Here is a 12,423-nt window from a genome sequence, read left to right as displayed (position 1 = left end):
CTGATGGCACCTGGTATTTCTGGCCACTGTGTGATACAGAGTGTTGGGCTGGATGGGCCTTTGGCCTGATCCAACATTGGCGTCTCTTATGTTCTTATATGGAGCAGAGGTCCATCAGTGGCTATTAGCCACAAGGTCTAGATAGGGGCTCTGGGGCAAGTGATGCTCTGTCTTCTTGGTGCTTGGGGGGGGGGGTCAACAGTGGGAGGGCTTCTAATGTCCTGGCCCCACTGGTGGACCTCCTGATGGCACCTGGTATTTCTGGCCACTGTGTGCCACAGAGTGTTGGGCTGGATGGGCCTTTGGCCTGATCCAACACTGGTGCCTCTTATGCTCTTAAGGCAGCTTCATGTGTATGATCTTGTATAATCTTGCAAGAACAGGTCTCTCTATGCAATCGCTGCATGTCCGAGTCAGCTCTGGCAATACCTTCCCCCTTCCCAGCCTTCAGTCCGTCAAGTCCACCCGCCCACCCTACCTGTACACCAACGCGAGGATATTCAGCATGGTAGCCACATCGGGGTGGTCGTGGCCGGAGGTTTTCTCGAGGTCCTCCAGGGCCTGCTTGCAGAGGGGCACGGCCACCTCGTAGCGCCCTTGGGAGGCGTACTGGATCACCAGGTTGTGCAGCGTCCGCAGGCGCGCGGGGATCTCGTAACCGCCGTGCTGGGCTGCCGCGTCCCCACTGCCGTGGTTCTGCCCTGCAGAGGGAACGACGTAATCAGCTGGAGAGCCCGGCGGCCTCTTAGACAACCCCTTGAAACACCCCCACCCCACCCCGATTATCAGGCTTAAAACAAGACAAACTGAAATGGAGCATCCCTCGACATAACCATCCTACGGGACTCAATACCACAGATCATGGAGGAAATTAAGACTTGTACAAGGGAAGGGATGGTGCCCTTGGAAGAATTATGGGGAATATATGGGACAAGCGACTACATGCTGGGAATCAATACAGTCGTTGCCACTGGACTAAATATCCATTTTGTGCTTCATGTGCCAAGTGCTGATCATACGGTGCTCACAAGCAACCCCACGGCACACCCATCTGGCTGTTGGTAAAGAAATTATTGACTTATTTATATACTTCATTTATACCCCACCTTTTCCCTCAAAGGGGCTTACAACATAAGAACATAAGAGAAGCCATGTTGTATTAGGCCAATGTGGCCCAAGCAGTCCGACACTGTGTCACACAGTGGCCAAAACCCAGGTGCCATCAGGAGGTCCACCAGCGGGGCCACAACTCCAGAAGCCCTCCCACTGTGCCCCCCCCAGCACCAGAATACAGAGGATCGCCACCTCATTCTTCGTCTTCTGTTTTATCCTCACAACAACCTTACAAGGTAGGTTAGGCTCAGCTTGTGTGCCTGGCCCAAGGTCACCCAACAAGACTCCAAGGCAGAGTGGAGATTAGAACCTGGGTCCAGCATTCTAACTGCTGCGCCATGCTGACTTGGGTGTAACCATGGGTCTGATGCAATACTGCAAACTTTTTTAAAAAACATGTAAAATACAAAACATAAGAAGAAAGAAACCTGCAATTGAAACCATTAAAATACGCAAGAGGTCAAATTCCGTCTTGATGTTTGTTATTCTAGTACTGGATTTTTTTAAAAAGTCAATTTCTCAATAACCTAATCTACCTAAACATTCATCTTTTACTGTTGTGGCCTAAAATATAATTTAGCCATAAAAAGCAATGCTCCAAATTCAAGCTGAAACTGAAAGGCACTCATTCCACACACATACACACCCAGTGCCATAATACACCTTTGGGGGTGTGACTGATAATTACAAAATGAACTCTATGCCAGTGTTCTCCGTGATCCCCTTCAAGTAACGAGCCAAAGGGCACAGTTCTGGGGTCATTCCTTGAATTAAGCCTGTGCCCAAAATGTCTGTTTAAGAAAAATATGGAACAAATCCACCTGTGGTAACTGACTTCTCCAACTCAGATCTATAAGGTTTCTATGTTTAAACAATCTTGAGCCTGTTCTGTGGCTAGGCGGGATACAAATCGAAATTATAAAATAAATAAATAAATAAATAAATAAAATCTATGAGGAGTCAGATGTCACGGAGAACATGATTTAAAAAAAAAACATTTTTCTTTCAATCCAAGCTTGGCTGGAAGTGTCCCAGATTGCAAGACCACTCGTCCACTGGCACCTCTCCATTTAAATCTCCTAACGTATCTGATGGCATAAAACCTTCTGATTTAATAGCAGAGAATAAATCTCCAAGTCCAAAATGCCACTAGTATGTTTACTGCTGCTGATCCAGTGCAGCAAACTCTTAAGTTCATACTCAGAAAGACTACACACAAGATGGTCTTTGCAGAGGACGTAAGAACATAAGAGAAGCCAGTGTTGGATCAGGCCAGTGGCCCATCCAGTCCAACGCTCTGTGTCACACAGTGGCCAAAACCCAGGCGCCATCAGAAGGTCCAACCAGGGCCATCCTGAGGTTTTTCGGTGCCCTAGGCAAAACTAGCGCGCCCCCCCCCCCAGGTGAGGCTGCCTTGTGTCCCGCCCCCCCGCGTGCCTCTCGGTGCGCTCAGCGGGGGGTGTAAGTGGGGGCCGCCGGGGGGGGGGGGGGCTACAAGGCTCTTCGGAGGGCGGCCCTTCTGCCACTTTGGTGTAGTTTGGAGCCAGTTTGGGGTAGTGGTTAAGTGCGCGGACTCTTATCTGGGAGAACTGGGTTTGATTCCCCACTCCTCCACTTGCACCTGGCTGGATGACCTTGGGCAAGCCGTAGTTCTGTCAGAGCTGTTCTCGAAAAAGAGCAGTTTCTGTCAGAGCTCTCTCAGCCCCACCTACCTCACAGGGTGTCTGTTGTGGGGAGGGGGAGGGAAAGGAGTTTGTAAGCCGCTCTGAGACACCTTTGGGTAGTGAAGGGCGGGGTATAAATCCAATCTCCTCCTGTTCTTCTTTTTCTTCCCCCCCCCATCTGCTTCCCCCTGTCTCTCCTTCCCCCCCGGGGACCAGGACCCCACCAGCAGCGTGTGCCCCGTCCCCTCGCTCCCCATGGGGGTGGCGCCAAGGAGACTCACCGAGGGCGGCGTGGAGGAGTTGTCCGGTCCAAGCAGGCCCGTCTCGGAGGAGGAAGCGGCGGCGGGTCTCCAGCCCCCTCTGCACCACGAATGCCTACCGGAGCCGCCCTGCCGCTGGGCCCTTCAGGCAGCGCCGTCCACCTCCTCCCCGCCCTGCAGACAGGGGGGGCACTTCCTCCCTCCTTGCTTCCTTCCCCGCCCACTTCTCGGCGCACTGAGCGCCGGACTCGGGGTGAAAGAGGCGGCGGAGGTGGCAGTCCCCCAGCCAGGGACTAAATGCATACAGGGCTTTTGGCGGCGGGTGTGTGTGCAGTTTGGCGCCCCTAAGGGCCAGCACGCTCTAGGCAAACGCCTAGTGAGCGAGCCGGCCTTGAGTCCAACCAGTGGACCCCAGCCCCCCCCCCCCCCCGTGGCCCCCCAAGCAACAAGGATACAGAGCATACCTTGCCCCAGACAGAGTGTTCCCTCTATACCTTGTGGCTAATAACCATGGATGGACCTCTGCTCCATATACCTCAAACGACCATGGCTCAAGGCAAAGGTGCTCGGCACCTTCTGTCCCTCCTGTCAAGCTTCCTATCCTCCTGGTGGCTTAATGGCTCTGAAAGCGATGGCCGAAGGTCTGGACTGACCAAGTTGTGGGGCTGAAACCCAGGCTTCCCTTTCTCCCCTCCCCTCCATCACTCCCCCCCACCAGTGGCTCAAACATTCAGAACCCAATTTTTAAAATAAGCCTCCTACAAAGGAAGGGCTAACCCGAACAAAGCCCAAAGAAAAGGCAAACATGCCATTAAGAAAAATTGTCCTCAAGTTGCAGCCAACCTATAGCGGTCCCGTACTGTTTCCAAGGCAAGGGACAAGCAGAGGTGGCTTGCCATTGCCTTCCTCTGTGTAGCGACCCCGGACCTTCCTTTGCGGTCTCCCATCCAAGGACTAAGCAGGGCCGACCCTCCTTAGCTTCCAAGATCTGATGAGATCAGGCTAACCTGGACCCTGCAGGTCTGCGAAACACAGTTTGCGAAACGCGGCTAGCTCCGGCCAAAGACGTTCTCCATCTCTGCCATCTTCCCCAGCCGTGAAATGGGCACAGGGGGCTGGATTAAGATCAGCTGCCCTTGCTTCCTGAGAGGGAAGACTCACCAGGTCAGTGTTCCCTCCAAGCTCAGGTAGTGTGAGCCAGCTCACAGTTTTTTAGCCTCCGGCTCACACATTTTTGTCTTAGCTCAGGAAGGATGGGCTCCGGAGCAAACTAATTTATGCAGCAGCCACATCGCTGGCTCACAAAGCTGAATTTTTGCTCACAAGACTCCACGGCTTAGAGGGAGCATTGCACCGGGGGGGTGGGGGGTGGCCAGGAGTCAGTTTGGCTTCAAGGATGCCCCAAGCTCACCTTGTCCCTGGTCGTCGTCATTAGGGAATAGGTCATCCAGTGAGTCCTTAGCCGTCTCCCCGTTCTTTTCCTCCTGGACAGAGAGAAGACAGTTGGTAATGGAATTCGCCCACCGTCGCAAGAGAAGAGGAAAAGATACAGACGTTCCCTCCCAGTTCTTCTGCTCAGCTCTCCCGAAGTTTAGACTAGGTAACTAAGGCACCATGTATAATAATATATAATTATATGTGTGTGTGTAGGTAAAGGTAAAGGTCCCCTTGCTCGAAAGCCAGTCGAATCCAACTCTAGGGTTGCGGTGCTCATCTCCGTTTCAAAGCCGAAGAGCCAGCGCTGTCTGAAGACATTTCCGTGGTCATGTGGCCGGCATGACTAAACACCAAGGTGCACGGAACGCTGTTACCTTCCCACAGAAGTGGTACCTATTTATCTACTTGCAGTTTCTTGCTTTCAAACTACTAGGTTGGCAGGAGCTGGAACTAGAGACGGGAGCTCACTCCATCATGCAGCACCCGGGGTCTCAAACTACTGACCCTCCACAGCCTGCAGTTCAGCGTCTTAACCACTTGAGCCAACGCAGCTCATACACACACACACTATGCTTATGAGATATAATCACAATAAAGAATACTTAAGACTTCCAAAATTAAGACAGTTTGTTACACACATGCAATAATGCACCATTAACAATGTGTAGTTTCTAACAATACGATGCCACAACAGCAAAACTTATCATTCAGACAGAATATACAAAAAAGAAATGATTCAAATAGCTGTATTTCTGTAATCATGGACAAAGACGACGCTGAAATAAGCTGAGGCTTGACAAAGAGCTTCAAAAAATGCTGAGATGAACTGAAATGTGAAAGGCTACAGGGACCGGTAAGAATCCTTCCTTAGGTCTTGCAGCAACAGACGTCTTAAATTTAACAGTGGAAATCTATTCCCTGTACTAGTTACATAATAGCGCGGAGCACTGAAGATGTCAACTCCAGTTTCACAGACTTTACATCATTTCACAAGTGAGAGACCCTCTGGTCAAAAATTATGTACCAGGGTATAATATAATTGGGTATAAAATAACTGCCAGGGTTGTTTATTCATTGTCCAGTCTATTATGTACTATTTGGTGAGCAAAATGTATTTTTCTACTTCTTAACAGTTATGAAATGTTGCTTCTGAAGAAGTATCATTCCAGAGTCTTTGTAACCTACTTACATTGCTACTTTGTACACCTTCATGCTGTTTATATACATTGATATTTTGTACACCTGGATACTTTGTATACATATTTTGATATTTAGTTCTTGTTTATTATTTGTTGGTATTGGATGTAGTTGTGATAAATTATATTTGTTAGCATCTCCTTCCCAGCTTTATTTCTTTACACATTTCAGCTCGGCAGTTCTTTTACTATAGCTTCTGAGATCTGACAGGGTTTGATTCCCGGGTTTGATTCCCCACGCTTCCACATGCAGCTGCTGGTGTGACCTTGGGTCAGTCACAAGTTCTTTCAGAGTGGTTCTCTCAGGAGCAGTTCTCGAGAGTGTCTGTTGTGGGGAGGGGAGGGGAAAGGAGACCGTAAGCCGCTCTGAGACTCTTTTGGGTCGTGAAGGGCGGGGTAGATATCCAATCTCTTCTTCTGACTACATTGGGCTTGCCTGGGCTATCCAGGTGAGGGCCTCTGCAGGTGTCTTGAAAGGCCTCCTATAAAGTAGTGCCTGACACTGAAATGCACATGGGAACAGAGCCGCAGTGCGGGTACCCCAGCCAAGACGGGTGCATTCTAAGGGTGGCCACACAAGCAAAACCCCAACCAGCAGAGGACGACAGAAAAGGACCTTGGAGGAAGCTGAAGTCCGGGAGACGGAGATCAGCCGCAGTCTTAAAATCCACACCCCAGGTTTTAAGATAAGCTTGTCAAGTGTGGCCTGTTTTGCTCTCTTGGAACAGATTGGGGGGGAGGGGGAGGGAAGAGGAGAGGAGAGCGCCTACCGAGGGCGAGATGTCCTCGTCGAACTTCTTTATCTGGTTCATGAACTCCAGGTGCTTCTTCTCCTCCTCCAGCTGGGCCACGGCCTGCTCGCTGCGCTGCAGCTTCTGCTGGGTGCCGGCCAGCTCGTCCCGCAGCCACTGGTTCTCCTGCACCAGGCGCCGCACCTGAGCCCGCAGCTTCTGCTTCTCCGACTCCACGGCACTCAGGTGGCTTGAGAGGGCGATGATCACCTGCGAGGCGGAGGGGGGGGGAGAGGAAGAAGCCGAGTCGGGCATCACCGGTAACCGATCCGTGCCGCTCCCACTTCCACTGACAAAGATACCTTCGCCTAGAACTCTCCCCACCCCCACTTTGGTGGCGTGGTTAAGTGCGCAGGACTCTGATCTGGGAGAACCTGGTTGGATTCCCCACTCCTCCACTTGCACCTGCTGGATGACCTTGGGCAAGCCGTAGTTCTGATAAGAGCTGTCCTTGAAAAAGAGCAGTTTCTGTCAAGAGCTCTCTCAGCCCCACCTGCCTCACCGGGTGTCTGTTGTGGGAAGGGGGAAGGGAAAGGAGTTTGTAAGCCGCTTTGAGACTCCAAGTGAAGGGCGGGGTGTAAATCCAATCTCCTCCTCTCCTCCACTTCCAAAGGTACCTTCGCCTAGAGCTTCCCACTTCCACGGAGAGAGACAGCTATGCTCAGAGCTTCCCGCTTTTGATAGAAACCCACTGGGAGACTCTGGGAGATTCTCACAGCTGTCTCTGACTTTCTTCCCTGAAAGACAGAGCTAAAGAATCACAGATTCACAGAGCTGGAAGGGACCTCCAGGGTCATCTAGTCCGACCCCCTGCACAAGGCAGGAAATTCACAAATACCTCCCCCCCGACACCCCTAAGTGACCCCTGTTCCCCACCCAGAAGATGACAAAAAACCTCCAGGACCTCTAGCTAAACTGGCCTGGAGAAAAACTGCTTCCTGACCCCAAAGTGGCAATTGACATTTCCCTCAGCATGTAAGAAAGGGCCACGAGAACTAAGCACTGAGGCAACCCTTCCTGCCCTCCCTCTCACGATCTGCCTAAGTTCACAGAATCAGCATGGCTGACAGATGGCATCTGTTTAAAAACTTCCAAAGGAGGAGAGCCCACCACCTCCCGAGGAAGCCTGTTCCACCGAGGAACCGTTCTGTCAGGAAGTTCTTCCTAATGTTTAGCTGGAAACTCTTTTGATTTAATGTCAACCCGTTGGTTCTGGCCCGACCTTCTGGGGCAACAGAAAACAACTCCGTACCATCCTCTATAGGACAGCCCTTCAGGTACTTGAAGATGGTGATCCTATCACCTCTCAGTCGTCTCCTCTCCAGGCTAAACATCCCCAGCTCCTTCAACCTTTCCTCATAGGACTTGGTCTCCAGACCCCTCATCATCTTTGTTTCCCTCTTCTGGACACTATACTTCTGTTGATACAGCCCAAAATCGCACCGATAGATGGCTATCAACTGTAGCGGGCCAAGCAGAACCTCCCTGTTCAGAGACAATGTACCCCCTGAATGCCAGTTGCCACAGAAGGAGCGCTCTGGTCGTCGCTTCACAGAACCATCTGGGCGGCTACCAGGGAAGAGAAGGCTGCTGGACCGTCTCCTGCTCAACATCTGGCCTGGGACATACATTTTATGGCAGTTTCTCTGCCTGGGGGTTTTCTAGTCGTTCAGAGGTCGCCTGTTCTTGCCCACCTCTGCAGAGCAACCCTGGACCTCTTCGGCGGTCTCCCATCCAAGCACGAACCGGGGACGACCCTACTTAGCTTCCGAGAGCTAACGGGATTCGGCTAGCCCGGGGCCATCCAATTTCCCCACCCCCACTGTGTTGCAATCTGTCTGGAAGGCACAGGAGCACTTCGACACGAAAAACAGGATTTTTTCAGAGACCCCCTCCCCCTGCCGCTTTTTAAGCATTCCTTGAAAAGAAGAGAAGAGGAAGAAGAGCAGCAGCAGCAGATTGGATTTATACCCCGCCCTTCACTTGGAGTCTCAGAACAGCTTACAAACTACTCTCCCTTCCTCTCCCCATAACAGACACCCTGTGAGGTAGGCGGGGCTGAGAGAGCTCTTTCCAGAACTCCTCTTTTTCAAGGACACCTCGGACAGAACTATGGCTTGCCCAAGGTCATCCAGCAGCTGCGAGTGGAGGAGTGGGGAATCCAACCCGGTTCTCCCAGATTAGAGTCTGCGCTCCTAACCACTACACCAAACCAGAGAAGGCGGCAACCCCCATCTCGGGCATGGGCTGCCTGACTTCCGCCCATTCGGTTTGCTCCTCTGCATTTACCACCAACCGGCTACCCCTGCGGGGCTCCCGGCGAACGTTACCTGGGCCTCCCCGAGCCCCAACTCGATGGCGTCCAGGGACTTGCGCAAGAGGCTGGCCTTCTCCTGGGCGGCGCTGGCGTCGTGCTGCTGCTCCAGGCAGCCGATGGTGTCGAGCAGGGCGGCCAGCAAGGAGTGGTGCTCGGTGCGCAGGGTCTCCAGGCCTTGCACCACCGCCTTGGTGCCCAGCACGATCTCGTCCTGGCTCATCTTCTCCAGCTTCTCCTCGCGGGGGTACAGCATGGTGGCCATGCCCGGGCCTGCCCAAGACAAAAAGGAGAAAGGAAGGAGGGGGAGATTAGGGGTTGTGGAGGGTCACTCGCCCTGCGCGCCAGAATGGCCTGCCCAGGTAAGGAAACATCAAAACACAGAGCTGGAAGGAACTTCAAGGGTCCTCTAGTCCAACCTCCAGCACAATGCCAGAGCGCCAGTTTGGTGGAGAGGTTAGGATAGCAGACTCTAATCTGGGAGAACTGAGTTTGATTCCCCATTTCTCCACATGCAGCTGCTGGTGTCACCTTGGGTCAGTCACAAGTTCTCTCAGAACTGTTCTCTCAGGGGTAGTTCTCGAGAGAGCTCTCTCAGCCCCACCTACCTCACAGGGTGTCTGTTGCGGGGAGGGGAAGGGAAAGGAGATTGTAAACCGCTCTGAAACTCCTTCGGGTAGTGAAGGGCGGGGTATAAATCCAATCTCCTCCTCTTCTTCTGCTCTATGCTCAGAGGAAGGCCAAAAACCTCCAGGATCCCTGGGCCAATCTGGCCTGGAGGAAAATTCCAAAGCGGCGATCGGCATGATCCTGGGCCACATAAGCAAGGACCACGAAAGCTGAGCACTGGCTCATCCCTTTGTCCCCTTCCTCTCATGATCTGCCTAGATTCACAGGATCCGCACTCCTGTCAGTAGAAAAAAGCAAAAGTCCAGTAGCACCTTGAAGACTAACAAAATTCGTGGCAGGGGAGGAGCTTTTGTGAGTCCCTGCTCATGGCTTCAGAGAGCACTGGCTGTCACATGGCCACCTAGCCTCTGCTTAAACCCCCCCCCCCAAGAAGGACTCTGTGCAGAAGTTGGCCCACGATTCCCAGCACTGGGATATGCTAGTAAGCCAGATGTGGGGGACGTATCCGAAAGACTGCCCTTTTGCTCCTGAAGTAGCGTCACCGTTAAGAATGTGACACCAGCAGGGGTCATTTCGTAGAAAAAGAGCTAGGGGGACTCATTAGCATAACTCATTAGCATATGCCACACCCCCTGACATCAGGGGCCCGGCAGTGGACCTGCAAGGCCAGCGGGAGTGCGAAGAAGCCCCGCCAAGGCCCTCCCTGGCCCCAGGCAGGCAGGGGTGGGGAGAGGCGGGGAGGAAGCAACTTACCCTCCCTCTTCTCCTGCCTCCTCCTGGCTGAATGAGGGCTGGAAGCGGGGCGGCCGGAAGCAGGGGTGTCCTGTGCCCCGCCCCCTGCCCCTCACCCGGGGGAACTGCGTTCCCCCCCATTCCCCCCCCCCCCGAAATGACCTCTGGACACCAGACATCCGGGGTTCAAAACGCTTTGGAGAACAGGGCAGGATAAAGACACTTTGAATAACTGAATGAACAGATCCGCCCCCCCCCCATACACACCATATTCTAGTAAAATGGGGTCCCCCAACACGGTGCCCGCGGGCGCCATGGTGTCCCAACACCTTTTCTGGAACCCACCAAGTGTTTTCAGGAAGTGGGTGGGGCCAGGTAAGGCTTTTAAGAACATAAGAACATAAGAGACGCCAATGTTGGATCAGGCCAAAGGCCCATCCCGTCCAACACTCTGTGTCACACAGTGGCCAGAAATACCAGTGCCATCAGGAGGTCCACCAGTGGGGCAAGGACATTAGAAGCCCTCCTACTGTTGGCCCCCCCAAGCACCAAGAAGACAGAGCATCACTTGCCCCAGAGCCCCTATCTATGCCTTGTGGCTAATAGCCACTGATAGACCTTTGCTCCATATGCTTATCCAATTCCCTTTTGAAGCCGCCCATGCTTGTAGCCGCCACCACTTCCTGTGGCAGTGAATTCCAAGTGTTAATCATTCTTTGGATGAAGAAGGACTTCCTTTTATCTGTTCTAAGCCGACCGCTCAGCAGTTTTGCTCAGCAAGGCTTCTGAACGGCTACTGGAGATTTGATTGGCCGTGCAGATTTTTTTAAAATGTTGCTTTGGCAGCAGCTGCCACCGTGACACAAGCATCTTCACTATGCGACTCAAGTTAAGCTATTGGCCGTCGCTCTGTGGCTGGCTCCACCTCCTGCAGCAACCCGAAGATACCTGCAGACTCAAAAAGGTTGGGAATCCCTTTTGCAAAAGAACCAAAGCAGCACTGCAACGGTTCGGCTCAGGAGGCGATTTTCATCAGGGATAAATAGTCTATCCTACACTCCCTGTCTTGTCGCCTTAAACAGATCATACGTTTCCATGCGCTGTTCAGGCTATTTTTCCTCCCCCGTTTTTCCGTCCCAGTCCAACTCCATTATTCGGTCTTACCAGAAAGAGCCAGTTTGGCGTAGTGGTTAAGAGCATGGACTCTAATCTGAGAGAACCAGTGTTTGATTTCCCCACTCCTCCACATGCAGCTGTTGGGATGACTGTGGGTCAGTCACAGGTTTCCTCAGAGCTGTTCTCTCAAGGGCAGTCCTCAGGAGAGCTCTCTCAGCCCCACCTACCTCACAGGGTGTCTGTTGTGGGGAGGGGAAGGAGACTGAAAGCCACTCTCATACTCCTTCGGGTAGTGAAGAACGGGGTATAAATCCAATCTCTTCTTCTTCTACCAGGAATTTTTGCTGTCGTAGTACCTCGGCCACTGTTCATTAATTGCCTGATATTATAATACATTTTAATCTAGTTACTCACTGAAGGTTTTATCATACTTGTAATCCACCATGAGGTCCAGTGAGAAAGGTGGACTAGTACGAATTTTAATTACATGTTCAATTATACTCTGCCTTTCTCCCCCAACGGAGACCCAAAGTGGCTTGTGTAGTTCTCCCCTCCTCCACTGTTGCCCTCACAACACCCCCGTGAGGTAGGTTAGGCTGAGAGTGTGTGACTGGCCCAAAGTCACCCAGCTAGCTTCTGTGGTAGAGTGGGGATTCCCACCTGGATCTCCCAGATTCTTGCCTGACACTCTAGCCACTGCACCATACTGGCAATAATTAATTAATTATTGTATGGCATTGTATGTAGTATAGACAGGAGATCCTAAGATTGTCTGGCAGCCAAAAGTTGTGGGATTGAAGCTGGGACCTTCTGCATGCCAAACGGATGCTCTGCCACTTTATTTAAGGTCCTGCGGGACCTTCTACAATTCCGCAGGGCCTGTGAAACCGAGCTCCTCCACCAGGCTTTCGATTAGGAGCCGACACTGAACGAGCTACTGAACATCTATTACTGGCACTTTCTTTGGGATACTGGTCTAGTCATACGGGGCCCAACGACAACGATCGCCATCTGCACTTTATCGTTTGTATTTAATCTACACTTTATATTTTATTGTTAGAATTTCATCTGTTTTTATTGTAAATTATTATTGTATGCCGCCTTGAGCCTGCTTGTCAGGCAAGGCGGGATAGAAACCGAATTAAATAAATAATAGATTTATAGCCCGCC

The 12,423-nt window shown here is 52.0% G+C and overlaps 1 protein-coding gene across 1 annotated transcript in view; it reads right to left on the bottom strand.

The window, feature by feature from the left end:
* The window catches only part of KLC2 (kinesin light chain 2), a 57,016-nt gene that overhangs the window by 40,354 nt on the left and 4,239 nt on the right, over positions 1–12,423 (bottom strand). The window contains exons 2-5 of the mRNA XM_015419644.1: positions 8,792–9,048; positions 6,441–6,671; positions 4,449–4,521; positions 479–701 (exon numbers count right to left, since the gene is read on the bottom strand). Coding sequence (XP_015275130.1) covers positions 479–701; positions 4,449–4,521; positions 6,441–6,671; positions 8,792–9,040 — 776 coding nt within the window. The 5' untranslated portion in view covers positions 9,041–9,048. The remainder of the gene's footprint in view (positions 1–478; positions 702–4,448; positions 4,522–6,440; positions 6,672–8,791; positions 9,049–12,423) is intronic.

Source organism: Gekko japonicus, unplaced genomic scaffold (genome assembly GCF_001447785.1).
Source record: "Gekko japonicus isolate JY-2015 unplaced genomic scaffold, Gekko_japonicus_V1.1 scaffold1188, whole genome shotgun sequence".
In the NCBI taxonomy this organism is placed as follows: domain Eukaryota; kingdom Metazoa; phylum Chordata; class Lepidosauria; order Squamata; family Gekkonidae; genus Gekko; species Gekko japonicus.
This window is presented reverse-complemented; position numbering and strand designations above follow the sequence as displayed.